This window comes from Octopus bimaculoides, chromosome 2 (assembly GCF_046866305.1).
Source record: "Octopus bimaculoides isolate indiv1 chromosome 2, ASM4686630v1, whole genome shotgun sequence".
Classification (NCBI taxonomy): Eukaryota; Metazoa; Mollusca; class Cephalopoda; order Octopoda; family Octopodidae; genus Octopus; species Octopus bimaculoides.
The window spans coordinates 163,560,849-163,580,616 of NC_142929.1; the positions used below are offsets into that span (position 1 = coordinate 163,560,849).

Genomic DNA, 19,768 nt, shown 5'->3' on the forward strand with positions numbered 1-19,768 from the left:
TGGTACACTATGTAACACATTATATACATATGCATTATATATACATGCACACAGAGAATGCTATAGTAAAATGTACAAGTATATATGTATATACACACACATACACATGTTACATACACATACATGTGTGTATACATGCATATATACGCATAAAGGTACACACAGACACTAATACAAGAAAATATTTCTAGCTCGCTCTAAAACAATTTTGAGGTTATATAACTCAACAGAAATGCGAGCCTAACAACACACACACACATACTACTGTGTAAAAGTCTTAGACAGATGTTATTTAGGTATTTTTAACCAACTTTGAGCATGAACTGTAATATAAATACCATACAATGTACTGACTTCATATAAAATACAATACATCGTTGTTATATATATATATATATATATATATATATATATAATCTTACTGGTTGTAGGACCAAGAAGCTCATCTGTAGAGGTGTAATTCTATAAAACAAGTCCAAGGTTCAAATTGAACAGTGTCCCATTTCCTATACTGGTGAAACCAAGATACACAGATAAAGTGTGAAGATGTCTAAGGTTCAACTGAAACCAAGCTTAAGGTATCTTTTATCAAGAACAAGGAATGTCTCAATCTGAAATATCAAAAACTGGATTTGGGATTTAAAGATGTTCTATCATGGAATTCAAAATGAGAAGAGGAACATGGAGATTTGAAGGCAAGACATGGAAGATCCTCAAAACTATTCAAAATAAATGTTAAGTATCTAAAGCATACATTACTGGCATATAGAAGCAAATCTAGTCATCTGTCCTCAGTGACAGCCAAAATCTGTGAACCAGAAGTTCATCCTTCAACCATTAAAAGAGCACTAAAGTAAAATGATCTTCAAAGGCCATATGGCTAAAAAACAAACAGAACTCATGAAAAGAGAATAAGTAAAAAGGCTTACATATGTCACAACACACAAAGGATACTGATCAATAGAAAAATATGCCATACAGTGAGTATTCTAAATTTGAGATTTTTCTTTTCAAAAAGAAGGCAATATGTAAGACAAAGAGTGGGAGAAAGAGCTGAAATATGTTTAAAACCTACAACGAAATAATACACCAGTAATGCCTACATTTATTTGTCAGCCAATAGTTGGGTTTGGTAAAAACTGATGGAATAATGAATGCTAAGAAATATCACCAGATACTAGTCCCTCATACACAGCCATCTTGGAGATGGAAGCTCATTGAGAGTATGAAAATGACCCTTAACACATTTCTATAAAAGTAAGGAAATAATCTGGAAAGGTCCAACTGTTGATAGGGCTCCATCAAAGCCTTAACCTGAATGTTACTGAAACTTTGCAGGATTACTTAGACCAGGGGTTTTCAAGCATCTTTTTGCCTATGGACTCCTTTGATTACCATTTTACACTGCTGGACTTTCATTGCCATTAATGTTGGAAAACTAATTTCATAGATGCTTCTAATAAAATTCTATTTTGTTTTTCACCCATTCACTTGTGTAGGTTTGCAACTGAAATCTCTGAACGACCATTTCAGTAGCTGGAAACATGTTAAACTACGTAGAACATGAGAGAAAGAAACCTAGTTGTTTCTTGCAAAAAATACATCAAAAGCAAAAGTTTTTCATGGACCCCTAATACAACTGTAGATCTCGAATTAACTATTTTGCTTGCTTGAACCTCCTCAAAATCTTATCTTGACCTTCAGGGATCATATGAGAAGCAATGACTTAAACCAAAGAAAAGTTGAAAAGAAGCCAACATTCAAAGGAGAGCCAAGGAAAGTCTTTTCAGGAGGATTGGGATATATTCCACCAGATTATATTGCCAAACTACAGCTTATCATTCCTTAGTGTTGAAGCTGCTTTATCAGTGAAAGGCAGCAGTACTAATTATTAGCAATAAAATTAATTTAGAAACAGATACAACTTTTCAAATCATCATCATCATCATCATTTAACGTCTGTTGTCCATGCTGACATGAGTTGGATAGTTTGACCAGAGCTGGCAAGCTGAAAGGTTGCACCAGACTCCAGTCTGATTTGGCATGGTTTCTGCAGCTGGATGCTCTTCCTAACACTAACCATTCCAAGAGTATAATGGGTGCTTTTATGTGCCACTGGCATGGGTGCCATTTGCGTGACATCAGTATCTGTACAGCTTGATGGGTCTTCTTCTCAAGCACAACATAATGCCAAAGGTCTTGGTTATTGCCTCCATGAAGCCAGATGCTTGAAAGGAGCTCAACCACTCAACCATGTAAGCCCAAAATTATGTAATCTATATAAATCCTTTATCTTTTATTTGTTTCAGTCATTAGACTGTGGTCATGCTGGGGCACTGCCTTAAGAATTTTTAGTGGAATGAATCAACCCCAGTACTTATCTTTTTTTAAAAGCCTAGTACTTTATCAATCTCTTGTGGAACCGCGAAGTTATGGGAATGTAAACACACTGACACTTGTTGTCAAGTGGTGGTAGAAGACAAACACAAAAACACACACCTCTATCAAATCCACTCACAAGGCTAGCCTTAGGCTATAGAAGACACTTGCCCAAGGTGTCTCACAGTGGGACTGAACCAGGAACCATGTGGTTGAGAAGCAAGCTTCTTACCACAAAGCCATGCTTGTGCTTATTATCCTTTACATATTCTGAAAGAGGAGTAGAGAAAATAAATGTGTGCAAAAGTCACCATCATCACCGTTTAACGCCTGTTTTCCATGCTGGCATGGGTTGGACGGTTTGACAGGGGAGCTGTCCAGACTCCAGTTGTCTGTTGTGGCATGGTTTCTATGGTTGGATGCCCTTCCTAACACCAACCACTTCAACTAGCACACCCAGTGTGCTGGATGCATTTTATGTGCTGCTGGCAAAAGTGCATTACTGCAGCACTGGGTGCATTTTATGTAGTACTAGTACCTGCAAAGGATAGGCCTGTATGTATGGAAGACAGTGAAACATAAATAAAAGAAAAGAACTGTTACATGATAAAAATGGAGAAGTCTCGTTACAGATAACTCTTATTGCACAAAAAGAAAAAAATGCAACCAGTCAACACCACAAAGTGGTTGGTGGTAGGAAGAACACCCCATCCATACAAAAGAGGCACTCACAAGAGATTGGCAGTTCTTCCTTTTATTCTTTTACTTGTTTCAGTCATTTAACTGCAGCCATGCTGGAGCACTGCCTTTAGTTGAACTTATTCTTTGTAAGCCTAATACTTATTCTATCAGTCTCTTTTGCTGACCTGTCAAGTTACAGGAATGTAAACACACCAACAAGCAATGGTAGGGGGACAAACACACACACACACACACACGACAGGCTTCTTTCAGTTTCCGTCTATCAAATCCACTCACAAGGCTTTTGTCGGCCTAAGGCTATAGTAGAAGACACATGCCCAAGGTGCAACACAGTGGGACTGAATCCAGAACCGTGTGGTTGGGAAGCAAACTTCTTACTACACAGCCACTCCTCCTTTATTTTTTCTAAGTACCAGGATGATGACAAGTAGTTAGACCTGTTCAAATGACTCTAAAACAATTTTGGTGTTATGAGAGAGAAAGAGAGGAGGGGGGGGAGAAGGAAGGACTGCGTATTTAACTGAAGAATCCTAATTTTAACCTAATTGGATCTTGTCAGCTCCAAGGTCATTAGAAACAGACAAGTTCTGTATTAGACTTTATGTATTAATCAATATTTAGAATACATGATCTGGTTGTGGTGTAGTTTTTTAGTGCAAAATAGAAGTACTATCTACAATTCATACGATCTATAGTCTGTTACATACCACACATACATATAAAGTCAATATTGAATGCACAACTAGTGTGTGTGTTTAAAAGTATTCTTTATTTTACTAGTTCCAATCATTAGATTATAGCCTTGCTGGAAGTGCCACCTTCAAGCAATTGAATTGACTATAATGATCCCTTTATCAAGTTTTTGTAAGGGATGGCAATCTATGTCAGTTTGTCCATAAGAGAATGTAAATGAGATATAACCAAATATCACAAGGGTTTTTGCTTGATGCAACCAATACTACAATTCTTCACTGATACATACACTCACATGTTTGACAGGCTTCTACACAGTTTCCATAAAACAAATTTCATTCACAAGTCTTCAACTGTTCCAATGTTCTAAGACTGTACTAAGATGCCAAGCACTGAGACTATACACAGAATTACATGGTAGCGAACTGAACATCTTAACCACATAGCTATGATGTGTGGCGGGGGGGGGGGGGGGGAGTACATAATTTGCAACTAATGTGTTTATAATAGAACATCTAGTATTACTAAGATAAATTCTTTCTTTCAAATGAAGTAATATTACATTATTTAGACTTTCATATTTTTCTCACAACTAAAACATGTAAAAGAAAAGTTTTGCCTGTGAAGGAGATTCATTTGTTCTTTTAGCATCTGATTTCCATGCTAGCATAGGTTGGATGATAGCATATAGTTGAGGCATTGTTTGACATCTAGATGATACTCTTCTTGTGAACACTCATTTTTCAAGCCAAGAATTTTTATTCCACTTAACTTTGAAAGCATTGAGCTGCAAAGAAATTTGTTGACATGGAATTGTCAACTGCTTTTGCCTGAGCAACTTCAAGTGAAGACATCACAGATTATAAACATTCACCTAGACACACATGTTCTTGCCCAACATGCCACACATTGAGACTTGACCTGAAACCATGTGGTTGTGAAGCAAGCATCTTAACCACAACCACACACATACATATCATCATGAAACCATATACATTTTATGCAAAAGACAAGAGTTAGAAGGACTGACACACACACATGGTAAATAGACACTCACTGACTATGCATAGTACATATTCATTCATCTAAATAAGGTATTTATCCACTGAGAGTACTCTATGACTAATTAAGTTAGCCAAGGTTATTTATGGCCAATGTTTATGTGAAGGAAATGAATAGAAAGAGTGAACTTCAAATATACAACATAAAGAAAATATGGATAAAACATGCATGGTCAATTCCACTTAATTGCATAACATTTCAAAGCACCAAACCATTTATCATCAAATCTATGTAAAGTTGACTGGCTAATTGCATAAGAAATTTTCGATTTTGAGCTAAAAAAAAATTGGTGAAATGCAGCATAATTGAGAACATTTATTTGATTTGATACAATATGAATTAAGTGATTCAGAAAACTTCTGTTTTAATGACTACTAACAGTAGTCAGTACTTCATATTTACAAACAACCAACAATAATAACAGCAAATGTATTAAGATTATTCTTACTGTTTTAAAGAATTAAAGACTATCAAATATTTGTTTTATTTTTAATTGGATAATACGTATCTTCAATAAACGAATCTTTTTTTAGAGAGGAATTTGTAAAAAGACAGTTTGAATAAATCAGTGAATGAACACAGTTTTATTGTTTTCATTATTGACTACATTAGCGTGTTACTAACCCAATTTAAGTTTTCTTAACTTGCATGGCTCTAGTTGTTATCATTGATTAATTCAAAGTGTGTGAAATTCATTGAGAGGACATATAAATCTGACTAAGCTTGGGTAATTGAAGAACATCAAAAGCAACTGGAGGAAAACCTCAAAGTGGATAAACAATTGTCATATTGATGCCCATCAATATATTTGAACTGAGTGAAGCATAAATAGATTGTGCACACAAAGTGTACTAGAATTTATTTTTGTTTTATTATATAATCCATAAATGTGCGTAACATAGCAACACTCTCACTGCAGCTGAAAAGATATATTGACATCTTGTTAATTTATTGACAACTAGGAAAATTCAGTTAATTGCATAAGAATTTCAATCATCAAGTGTATATAATTCAATTGGAATAGATTGCATATGTGTGAGTGCATGTGTGTGTGTGTATATATATATATATATTTTTTTAATGAATACACATTTTTATGTCCAGATATAAATACATTGCACACTAATTTTAGCTAAAATCCTCAGTGCTAAGCTTGTTATACTGTTATTGTTTATCTTAGGTCAACTGTAATGAAACTGATATACAATCAAAGATGTGCAAGCATGTGATTTTAAATTTGATCCACCTGTATGACACCTTGAACTAATGTCTTTTATCACTACCAAAAGTCAACAAAAGCCTTTGAGTGGAACTTCACAAATGGAAACTGCATGGAAGTACATAATGTGTGCATACTTTTGTGCTTGTATCCTTCACCTAAATATACTGGTGAAGGATGTAAATACTGGCAACAAAACTGATAACTTGGTGCTCTTCAAACCAAGTCCTTTATGACATCTATTCTGCACCAAGTTATAGATATGCAATGACTAGTGATTGGCTCAATCAAAAACTGAAACCAATAACAATACTGTTTACCAATACAGAAATAAAATAACTTTGAGCGTCCTGTCTGTTTATCGGATTAGTCCACTGCCCTTCCTTTTTTTTAAATAGTAGGGTGTAAGATGAGGTAAATTTGATTGTTATTTCTAGTAAGGTAGGTGACTGTGTAGAGGTTCTCTCATTGGTTCAGAGTGTATGCTTCTGTTGTTTATAAAGTTGATTGACAATGCAAAGGCTCTCTCATTGACTCTATTGTACCAAAAGTGTACTGAAGAGGTTTCAATGGACTACAAACCTCCACTATATGTGACCTCAAGCAAATGCCAGAAATCAAATTTATATCTTATATTTTTTTTTCATTTATTGCTACCTCTTCTCCACTTGATATAAAGCCTCTATTTTCTATGGTAGACAATACATGCATAAAGCACTGTGCATAGGATTCAAACCCAGAACACTACATGATTACAAAGATTAAAGACAAGATGAATACAGCTGGAATGCTTCTGATCATAGGTTTGCTACATCAGGACTGATTTGGGATAAACAAATGTAATAAGTGAACCCCCAAATATTCTTTGACAATATACAAGGTGCAAGGAGTAAATTGTTGCCATTTTATAATGTTCAATTTCATGCATGTGCATTATCTTTGATTTTATCAACTACATAGTATAGTAAGACCAGTGGGGAACCATCTGTGAGAAAAACAGCACCATGATGCAATTCACTTTGCCAGAAATTTAGAAATGACATGCTGTACTGCTTGGCATGCATTTGTGCCGGAAGCTCCAATATGAACAAATAGTGAATACACAGAACAACCGTTGGCTTGCAGTGTCCATAAAACATGTACCAAAAGTGATAAAAAAAAATCAAACATCCAGTCAATATTATGGTATTTGGAATGATCACTAGTTATGGCAACATTATGCCTCCATTCATCTTCTCACACAGCCTCAGACTCAACATGGAGGCCTACATCAAGTGACTGGAGGAGATAGTGCTGCCCTGGGTCAAGAGGGTGGCTGTTGGAAGACCCTATGTCTGCCAACAGGAATCTGCACCATGCCACACAAGCAGGAGAACCCAGTCATGGCTATCAGACAATTTCTGCGACCACATCACCCCTAACTCCCCAGACTTCAAACCCCTTATGTGTGGGGCCGCAGTTGAATGAGAGACCAACAAAACTCTTTGTAACACCAAAGATGAATGGAAAGCAAGGATTATGGCAGCATTCACCAACTTAAACAAGGAGACAGTCCAAAAGAGTTGCAGGAGATTCCAAAGTCGTCTGGAGGTCGTGGCTGAAGCCAATGCTGATTTTATTCAATAAATTTACTCATTAGTATTTCAAGATATTTTTATGTAATTTTTGTAAATATATGTTAAAATGAGATGTCAGTGTTATTTTTATTTTTGCATAATTTAGACGACAATATATTCACCGCATCCAGTATATAAAAAATTTTTTAATAAGATTGAAAATAATATTAAAAAAGCCCATCTCACTCCACCTTGAAAGGATATGTTTATAGATGTCAATGTCGCATATAGTGACAGATTAACAAATAAACAGAGATATAGATTGATAAAAATAGACAAATAAATAAACATACAGATATAGACAGACAGAGATGTTAGGAAACAGAATTTTAGGATCTTTTTTAAAACGGGGGCCACATTTTTCATTCATGTTTTACGTAGTGTTTTTGGTACTGAAAGACTTTCAAACTTCGTATACTTATTTATTTTGTGTTATAGAACAGAAAAATACTTTTGTATTCGAATTTATTTCATGTAAAAAATTGTCTTATTTCGATAATTTCAACCATTCACTGACAAGTATTCAGTTGTTTATATTTACTCCTTTGGCTCATTAAGCGATGTAAAGCGTATTTAATCTCCATACCTTCGTTTTATTTGCTTTTTTCATTTTAAATTTGCTTTAACCCTAACCCTAACCCTACGGTTAGGGTTAGGGTTAATTGTTTCAGAATCGTTTGTCTATGTAGTCGGCACTTAATGTATATCGGCTGAATGGACGTCAGTGATTGGTTGAAATTACAGAAATACGACAACTTTAACATGGAATAATTTATGGATTTCTTTTTTTTTAAAGAAGACTAAGAGAAAAAGATGTTTTATATGACACATTCTACCAGTGTTCCAAGTTTCAAAGTGTTTCGTTAATGAAAAATGTGGCCCCCGTTTTAAAAAAGATCCGAATTTTATTATGATTAGTCTGATATCATTATTAGTTTCACCAATTAATTCAGACTATTATCACTTGGTTAATGAAGCTAACAAGATGACCTAACCTGATCTGATGTATTACAAAGATTAGGCATCAAAGAGATGGAGAAAGAAGCAAGAAATTGGGGAAATATCCATGGAAGACAGTGGTTGAAGATTTATTTCAAATCAGTGGTTTTGAAAGGGAAGTGGGACAAGGAAGGGGGGAGAGAGAGAGAGAGAGAGAGAGAGAGAGAGAGAGAGGGAGAGAGATGCATGTGAAGGAAAAGAAAGACTGGTGTTCAGCATGATGGGAAGGACTGCACTTTTTATGTGTTGACATATTCCCAATGAACAGCTTCAGAAAGAGTTAGTTGATTTGATCAGTAATTGTAGTTAATATACTAAACTATGTATTACTGTATTATCTGGTCAAAAGGAGTCAAGGGAGGAGAAACAATATCTTTGATTTTATTGGATTCACAGATGAAAGACTGTTGAATTCAACTGAATTATGTCTGCCATTTCCAATTATTACTCCCTCCTGCTATCTCTCTCATTACAAAATTATGTATAACCACTTCTCCTTCTAATGGAACTGACAATATCTAACACCACCCTCTACATGCCAAGCCTATTTCAGTATACTTGTTGCAGAATTAACATTGCAACATGTATTAACATAGGTAATTTGAGAGAAAGGGGCATCTATGTGGTTATTTACTCTACTAGAAATATATCAACAAAATCTCTCAAACCTTTCTAAAGTCTCAACACTTAGAGGAGGAAGAGGGGCAACAGCCAAGACCCTTTACAAGGTCTCTGAGACCAATAAGAAATTATCCTCAGACAGAGAGCTGTCTGATATGTCACACACTTTCCATCAATGACATTTCATTCACAAAGCTTTACTCAATGAGCCCAATGTGTCACACACTGGGATTGAACCTGAACCAACATTGTTGCATAATGAACTTCTTAAAACACACAACCATGCTCGTCTAAAAGAGAAAAAAAGAAAATAGTCATAACATGAAGGTCTTAGGATCAGGGTGGATATGAAGTTAACAGTGCAAGGTATATTACAGTACATAATTCAAGTTTGGAGATTCAATTTCTTTTTCAATACACAGAGATTTGTAAATGTCACAATGGCTGAATTTTATATAAGTTTGCCCAATTACTGACACTGGTGCTAAAGTGTTAATTCATCATCATCAAAAACTAGCATACACCGAATAGGTTAGTAACACAGTAAATATCTAAGCTTCTTGAATGTCTCTTCAAATCTTCAAGAAACCTGACCACTACATTTTCAAGCTTCATCAAAATTTTTTCTAGATTAATTTCTTCACCAGCTAATTTCCCAAAACATTACATTTGAACATTAAATGTTCATTATCAATGTAGCTGTTTCTTCTGCACACTATGGGCCAACATTTCTTCAAAGAATGTTTCACCAGTTATTGTGGCATAACACTCAACATATTGTTATACAACATATTATCAGATATCACTTCATTTCTAATACACAGATTATTATAGAGCCTTTTTTAATATCAGCATCACTTCACAGCACAATACAAAGTACACTTCCTCAACTTTTCTTCACACCTGCATTCCAACACTTCCCTAACTCTTCAAACTTGTATTCAACATCTACATCAAGTTTTCCCATCTATATCCCACATGTCTCATTAACTCTCTACATCTGTATCCCATATACTTCCTCACTCTCCACATCTGTCTCATATGCTTCTTCACTCTCCACATCTGTCTCATATGCTTCTTCACTCTCCACATCTATATCCTATATACTTCCAAACTGTTCATATCTATATCCCATGTTTCGCATACTCTTCACACCTATATCCCATATGCTTTTTAACTCTTCACATCTGCATTACACACACTTCCTTCCTCAAATGTTCATACCTGTATAAGTAAGACAAAAAATTTAACAATCAGGGCTGTGGATTGGCAGAATTGTTAGTGCAGAATACCTTGTGTATATATTTAGGTTCTTTACATTCTGAGTTCAACTTTATCTTTCATCACTCCAAGCTCAATAAAATAAAGAAACAATCAAGTACTAGAGTTGATGGCATTGACTAAGCCCTTCTTCCATATTGCTGACCTTGTCTTTCAATTGAAAACATTATTATTATTATATGAAGGCAGTGAGCTGGAAGAATTGTTAGCACACTGGCCAAAATGCTTCTCAGAATTTCATGTTTCTATGTTCTGAGTTCAAATTCTGTTGAGATCGACTTTGCCTTTCATCCTTTCAGGGTCAATAAAATAAATACCAGTAGAGTACTGGGGTCGATGTAATCTACTAGTCCCCTCCCCACAAATTTCAGGCCTTGTGCCTTTAGTAGAAATGATTATCATATTCAGACAAAATACCAGTAGCAGCATTTCTTCGCACTCTTTACATTCTTGAATTCAAAAGCTGCCAAGAACAACTTTGCCTTTCATCCTTTTGAGGTCAATAAAGTATCAGTTAGATACTGGCGTTCATATAATCAATTTGTCCCTCCCCTAAAATTCCTGGCCTTGTGCCAAAATTTGAAATTATTATTATTATTATTATTATTATTATTAAATATGGAGTACTGATAGAATCAACAGACTAGTAGACTAAATGACTTACAGAATTTAGTTAAGCAACTTTTACATTTCAGGTTCAAGTCTTAGTAAATTCAATTTCACAATTCATCCTTTTCTGATTAATAGAATTAGTACTAGGTAAGTGCTAGGGATCACTTTAATTGACTACACCCTCACCTAAAATTTATGTCCTTGTGCCTAAGTTAGAAATTATTATTATAAAGGCAGTGTATAAACTGAATCAATAGAACACCTGACAAAATTCCTTGCCACATTGGAAATAACTGCCACTTCCAATAAATGTTTGACAAGAACTCAGCATTTTCCTACTGGACAACTATTTATTGATCATAAACAATATATTTGTGCAGCTTAAACCCTAAAATACCAATTCCATCACAAGTTGATCTCAGTTGTTTCATCAAATAATAAAATGTTTGCAATTGTTGTTTGCCTTCATTAATAGAACCTCATCTATTGACTTTGTAGTCATTCTTTCAGTTATAAACTGTTATTCACATTTAAGATATTCATAATTAAAGAGGTTTTCCTTCCGGAATAGTCCATCCTAATTTAAGGTCAATATAACATTAACTTGACCTACACTGATCTATAGTGGTAACTAGTGCCACTAGTAGAGTCAACTTATTTTATGAGCCAATGAGGAAACCTATGTGGTTTCTTGATTTGCTGAAAACAGCAGCCAAATACCATCAAATCATGGGCTACCATCTTAAAAAGGAAAAAAACATTGGACAACATAATCCTAGATGGACCAAAAGACGTGCTTGTCATCATTGGAGCACTTTTAATCACAAATCTTGCAATCAGAACTGACTTTATGTAGCTAAAAACCCAAGCAAGAAATATGGAGATCACAATCCAAGTATGACTTTACTAATGTGAAGTCTGAGATAATGAAAGACACCAGTTGGAGAAATGGCCTTCCATACCTGTTACAAAACACACACACACACACACAGACACACACACAGAGGTTCGTATATATATATATATATATATATATATATATATATATATATATATATATATATATATATATATATATATATATATATGTATGTATATACACAGCTGCAGGAGAAATACCTAGCCAAAGATAAGCCTCTGTACCTGGCTTTCGTTGGCATGGAGAAAGCCCATGACAGGGTCCCCCGATTCTTTATCTAGTGGTCAATGAGGAAATTAGGGATAGATAAATGGTTAGTGAGAGCTGTGCAAGCCATGTACAAGGATGCTGTCAGTAAGGTGAGGGTTGGCAACGAGTACAGTGAAGAATTCCAGGTAGGGATAGGGGTCCACCAAGGATCAGTCCCCAGCCCCCTCTTATTCATCATAGCCCTCCAGGCAATAACAGTGGAATTCAAGACAGGATGCCTCTGGGAGCTCCTCTATGCTGATGACCTTGCTCTAATTGCTGAGTCACTATCAGAACTAGAGGAAAAGTTTCAGGTGTGGAAGCAAGGATTAGAATCGAAGGGCCTTAGAGTCAACTTAGCTAAAACCAAAGTCTTAGTAAGTAGGAAGGCAGACAAATTACAAATCCCTTCAGGTAGATGGCCCTGCTTGATCTGTAGAAAAGGCATAGGTAGAAACTCCACAAGATGTACCTGGTGTAAGCTATGGACACATAAGAGGTGCAGCAATATCAAAGGAAGGCTAACTGGGAAGATAGTTTTTGTATGTGACAAATGCTCAGGTGCTATAAACACTGAAAATGTGTAGAGAACAGCTGTCACATTCCAGTGAGGAAAACTATAAGTAGTTGATAGTTTCCATTACCTAGGGGACCAAATCAGTAGCTGGGGTTGATGCTCTGAAAGTATAGCTGCTAGAATAAGAATAGCCTGAGCAAAGTTTAGAGAGCTCCTACCTCTGCTGGTGATAAAGGGCCTCTTGCTCAAAGTAAAAGGTAGACTGTATGACGCATGTGTAGGAACTGCCATGCTACATGGGCCGTGACTGCTGAGGACATGCGTAAGCTTGCAAGGAATGAAACCAGTATGCTCTGCTGGATGTGTAATGTCAGTGTGCATACACGACAGAGTGTAAGCGCCCCGAGAGAAAAGTTGGATTTAAGAAGCATCAGATGTGGTGTGCAAGAGAGACGATTGCACTGATATGGTCATGTGCTGCGAATGAATGAGGACAGCTGTGTGAAAAAGTGTCAGTTGAGGGAACCTGTGGAAGAGGTAGACCTAAGAAGACCATTGGGCCTTACTGAGGCAATGACTAGTGGCCGAGACCTTTGGAGATATGCTGTGCTTAAGACCCGACAAGCCAAGTGAGACCATAACCCATGGTCTATGACAGTTGGTGTAACCAGCCTACTTATGAGTACCCCTCATTCATTGGACATTAAACTTTGTTTGCAAAGACCTATTGTGGCAAGTGAAATCAAAATTGCTGGCGTGGCCAATGACAGTATCGCCTGATTGGCATTTGTGCCAGTGGAATGTTAACAGCACATCCAAGGGTGATCGTTACCAGCGTCGCCTTACTGGCACATGTGCCAGTGACACTTGAAAACCAAATTTGAGCATGGTCGTTGCCAGTGCCGCTGGACTGGCTCCCGTGCAAGTAGCACATAAAAAACACCTTTTGAGCGTGGCCAACTGGACCTAGTGTCGGTGACAAGTAAAAGCACACACTACACTCTCAGAGTGGTTGGCGTTATGAAGGGCATCCAGCTGCAGAAACTCTGCCAGATCAGATTGGAGCCTGGTGCAGCCTTCTGGCTCACCAGTCCCCAGTCAAACTGTCCAACCTTTAACAGCATGGAAAGCGGACGTTAAACGACGACGATGATGAGAGAGAGCATACAAACAAACAATAATAAGTAATATAAATGTTGGTTGATTTCTCCAGTCCTGCTTTATATTGTGTTGAGAGAAGGAGAGAGAATAAAAGAGAGATGCAGAAAGAGTTAACTACAAAGTTGAAGTCAATAGAGGAATGCTGAAACGGACCTGCAGTGGTAGATGATAAAAGTAACATAGTTGATAGACAGCAAATATGACACGTGCTAAAATATATACACAGACATATCTACAGTTTAAGCAGGAAGATAAACTTGCCAAACACCTGATAGGAAGTAAAGAAGCAATAGGTTTACACACAAACACACACACAAGTTGACACTATTTTACAAATATCACTTGATGCCAAGACAAGGAGATACACATACATATACACATAGAGGCCTCTTTGAGTTTCAGTCAACCAAATCTGCTTACAAGGTTTTGGTTAGCTTAAGGCAGAAAACACTTGTCCAAAGTATCATCCAATGAGAGTGAACCTATAACCATATGGTTGGAAAGTAAGCGTCTCAATCCTGCATCCCTAACCACACACTATCAACCAATCACGCCCTTTTGTGCCTTCAGTCACTGCTCACTTTTCTTCTCTACTCCATTCTTGACACTCCGCCACACCTGTTTTTTTCCAGTCTTGCAAGTTACACAGCAACCTCACAAATGCCAGTAGCATGGAAAAATACACCCAATACACCTCTATAAAATCGTTGGCCTTGGGAGGGGCATCTAGCCATGGAAATCATGCCAAAGCTGATACTGAAGTTCAGTTTAGTAACTCGCCAGATACTGTCAAACCATTTAACTCATGCCAGCACGGAAAGTGGACGTTTCCGTGTGTATACACACACACACACACTATATATATATATATATATATATATATATATATATATATATATATTATATATATATATGCGAGAATATACAAATAATAACAACAGACGAGGACAGGTGGTGTAAATAACAAAAGGATATATTAGTATGACGCTCGGGAATACGGAAAGTCTTTGACGTTTCGAGCTACGCTCTTCAACAGAAAGAATACGGAGACAAGGAGAAAAACACGGAGAAAAAAAATTGAATAGTGTTCAGTCAACGGTCAATCATATATATATACACACACACACACATAATTATCAAAGCTCAGTCACCCCTCCATTAAATACATCCATTTATTTTCAATGGATTTGGATTTCAGTGTTGTTATCCTTGCCTCTTTTGACAAGAATTGTTAAAGTTAATTTTTATTTGGATTACTACATCTCTTTAGAGGAGGGTCACTATATTAAGTATGTTAGTCACCACTAAACATATACAATTCTTATAAGTTGAAACTTTATACCGGTTCTTCCGAATTTTGCGTAAATTATTACACACAAACACATACATACATACGAAGCGTGATGGTATAGGGACAAAGATGTAAGAAAAGGAACATATATGCAAGCGCACAAAATATACGGATAGAGGAAATGAAATACTGAGCCATTTATGTCCCTAAGAAAGGCATTAGCGAAGCAAAATAAATGACAGTTGCAGCTAGTTGAAACCGCCACGCAAACTTGATATTTTCAAGCACCGAACACTTCCTATATAGAGTTAGCAATAACTTTAGATAGGTTTGTTTGTTTCTGTGCAACGAACCCAAAGTATAAACTCATGTGAATCAATTGCATCAATGCCTCAACTATGAACAGGAAGTATTTCAGTGAAAGTGAAAGGAGTTTTTAACTGTGAATCGGCAAAAGAATCTGCCTTCGCTAGCCGAAAGTTATACAACGGCTAAAGGAAGAAGCACTGCAAATTATCTATACATGAACTTAGCTAATATTATGTAATTAAACAACAAAAACAATTTATATAGATCAATATACAATTTAAAATCTTAAATAAAAATTGGGTATATAATCCGGAATGAATCTTGTGGGATATATTTTTTTTTATAACAGGACAATAAGCAGAGCTGATACCTGCAAAATATACATAGGCTCTTTCCCATTATATAAACCGTATATAGAATGCCTTTATATATTTATATATATATATATATATCGTAAGTCAGTATTGAAAAAAAAAATCAATATTCATAATTTATACTTCTTATACCGACCGGTCTTCAATATTTGTAATGCATTCAACGATACTGAAGCTATTAAAATGAAACTATGTTATTAGAATCGTATAACTATGCGTTATAGATTATTCACTGGCACTGAAATAATGTTGTAATGAGTTTATAAATACAGCACCATGCTCGCTTGCCCTCTTTTAATGATTAAAAACAATATAGTTCGGCTTTCTCAACTGCATTGAAATTATAAACACTCGAGTAAAGCTGTTAACATTTAATTCGAAAAAAAAAAAAAAAGAAGTCTAAACAACTATGAAAGTTGAATAAAAGAAACCGAGAAACAACAGTGTATAATTCGAAACTAATCTAATGTTTATAAGTTAGAATATTCAGGAACAAAATAAATTAGAAAATAAAAGGTAAATCACTAATTCCATAGAACACGTGCTTTTAAAATATCTTGGTTGGAGATTTCGTTAAGAAAGGAAGAGGTAAAGGTGTAAATGAAACAGTATTTTAAAATGGGATTAGTGAAACAAAATGGAATATGTATAAAGGAAATCTTGATGGATAGATACAGACGATGAGGAGTTAAGTTGTAATTAAATTACGCACCAAGCGGTAACAACTGGGAAGGATTGGTAAAAGTAGTCGCCATGACCGTCTTATAATGTCCCTTTGTTATACACAGCAGCCACCACTCGTTATGCTAATATATATACATTTGAGAGAGAAATAATGCTACACACACAAATACTACGGATGATCGAAATGGTAACAAACAGGAAAATTGCGCTCAAACATGCCGCATGATTAACAAGCTATATAGTTTGGACCCCAAGTCAGCTTTCATCAAGCAAACCTATGATCAAAGGCATTCCAACCATGACCATCTTATTTTTCTTTCAGATATAATGTAAATAGAGGTATATGATTAAATATATCCATTTTTAAAAATTGGTTGAGTATAATTTGCATAAATTTAATTTCTATTTCTAGCCCCGCGTATATGACCACATAGAGGCTTCCTTGTAGGATTCTAATGAGTTGCACTAGATTACTCTTTGACTGGAGGAATCCAGAAAAACAGTTCCTTCTCTTTGTTAGCTCTTTTATTCTTCATTAATTTACGGACGCGGGAAAAGAGATGTTTTTTTAAAATTTATATTGAAAACAAAAAAAAGAATTCGTTATGTCACACTATTTATAATACCTACTATACATAGAAGTAAGTTAAACTACATACTACTACTACCTCTAAAACTGGAGAACTCAATACGTTTATACAGTGAAGACTTGGAACATTATTGTATTTGTGAAAAGTAGACAATTAAATCTGACGTCATACATTGTCAGAAAAGGTATCCTGCAGAGCAGTTGATTGTCAGTACTTGTCTTCAGTCTTTTGTGAAATCTCTTGTCACACATGCTTGAAGAACCAGGGAGTCTCTACTGAGCTATCAAAGGAACCTCTGTGTGATTGCTTGGCCTGTTAGAAATAAACATCAACCACATCTCCCTCAAATTACATTCTACCATCTTCAAGAAAAAAGAAGGATACAGTGCACAATGTCGTCAAAGTACATTATGCCCAAAACAGATGAGATGATCACAGCTGGAGTGCCTTTGACCATGGGTCCAGTCAATCAGGGTTGACTTGAGGTTTAACAACATAGGATGAACTTTGGTAGCTACGAAATACACTATGTCCCTTCTTTCTAGCAACACCATAGAACATGAAATATACTCTCTTCTATTTTACTGGTGAACCAGTGAACACAAACTAACTACTTACACAGAAGGCATAAATACTAACAGTTACATACAAGTTCACAACATTCACAATATACACAGTAACATAGTAAACAATGCAAACTGATTCACAAACTTAACCCTTTGGCAGTCAGATTACTCTGTCAGATACAATGCAAACTGATTCACACCATTTTGAATTAATCATGTAATATCTTGTATCTTTGAGATTTTGATGATATGATTGTTTAGTTTTAGAATGTCATTGTAGTGTAGGTGTGAGAGGCCAGATGTGGCTGATTTGAACATAAAAGAGGTAGATTATTTGAGTTGGATATGATCGGTTTAAATACAAAAGGGTTAAATAAATGATAAGTACCACAATTAGCTATTGGAAAGAGACAACAATGGTGTACAAGCAATACATTACATCTACTATGGACTTTGCTAGTCCTACCTGGGTACCAATTTCTGTATAGCAAACCACAATAACTACCAAGTACACAAAACAGGGCATTACACATTATAAGAGGTTGTACAAAGACTAACTGCATCCACAAATCATCAACACACGTAAACACAAACATGCAAAAAATTAAATTCCACCTGGACTTGTGAGGAGTACAGCTTATTGCTACAAGTACCTCCTCCCCTCACACATACACTGTTGTTACTATCTGATAGAAAAACACACAAACAACATCCCAGGTCACTGCTATCACACTATCCTAAAAACACTATCTTTCTCACTCAGCTCAGACAAATGTAAAGAAACACTTCCGAAAAATAACTGCAACATCACCAACCTTAAGCATTGTATTAGGATGCACAGCACCCACAATAAATGGAAAGAAATAGAAGTTGCCACACTCTGACCAAGTCCATTTTGTTTGCTTCTCTTGCAGTCTTTACCAAAATGTTCAGGTGTACAAAAATAGGCTGATATTGAAGAAAATATAACATGTTTAGACTGGTTATTAATTAAATGGAGATATGATATAACTAGGTAGTACCTCAATGTTTAGCTGACCATCTTTATGTTATAGGGCTATTTGATCAAAACTAACTTGAGGGTACACAACAACATAGTATTTACAGAATTGGAAACTTCTTTTTTTTTTCTTTGTTTAGGCCAAATACTAGTTGCATCAAAAAGAAATTGTGGCATATTCTATAAACATTAGAATGAAATTTGCTTTCAGATCTGCATTTTTAGTGGTGTTATAAGATAAACTCAAGTGCTATATAAAAAAACAATGGAACTAAACACGATTGGCTTAATGCAGCCAAGCAAAAACTACAAGTATGTTAGATAAGATAAAAATAAGTTTGATGGTGCCATTAGCAAGATGACAAGAAATGAATGCTTCAAGAGAATGAAGAAAGTGTGGCTGTCAGAACTTTCAGCCTGCCACAAATGTGATTTGATGGAGATTTGCAAGTTATTCTGAGTAAGTTGAGCAATTACCTAGAACCATTTTAATTGACAATCCTCATTGGATTGCCAACAACATGGGTTTCAATCCCTGCTTGAATCCATTTAGCTTTCCTGTACATCATTATTGCCCATGAGAAAGGCACAAACCTCACAGTTTCACTTCTTTTAAGTCTCATCTAAATCTGATATCCTCGTCGTCATCACCATCATCATCATTTAATGTCCATTTCCCATACTGGCAAGGACTGGACAGCAGTGCACCAAGCTCAAATGTTAGCTCTGGCATGGTTTCTATGGCTGGATGCCCTTCCTACCACCAATACACACTTTACAGTGTGTACTGGTGCCTTTTTGTGTGAAGTTGTGAAGTTTCCGGGTAACTTGCAAGACAAGAAAAGAACAAGAAAAGGGAAAATGAATGGGATGAGAAGCTTTAGAGCAGGAGTGGGGCTAAGGGGGTAAGTAATATGTGTCAAT

At 35.9% G+C, this 19,768-nt stretch overlaps 1 protein-coding gene across 1 annotated transcript in view; it reads right to left on the minus strand.

Annotated features, from left to right (window-relative positions):
• Positions 1-16,872, minus strand: part of LOC106871729 (U6 snRNA-associated Sm-like protein LSm5) — a 57,248-nt gene extending 40,376 nt beyond the window's left edge. Inside the window, exon 1 of the mRNA XM_014918341.3 lies at positions 16,717-16,872. Within this exon, the coding sequence (XP_014773827.1) occupies positions 16,717-16,759 (43 nt within the window). The 5' untranslated portion in view covers positions 16,760-16,872. The remainder of the gene's footprint in view (positions 1-16,716) is intronic.
• Positions 16,873-19,768: the final 2,896 nt, after the last annotated feature.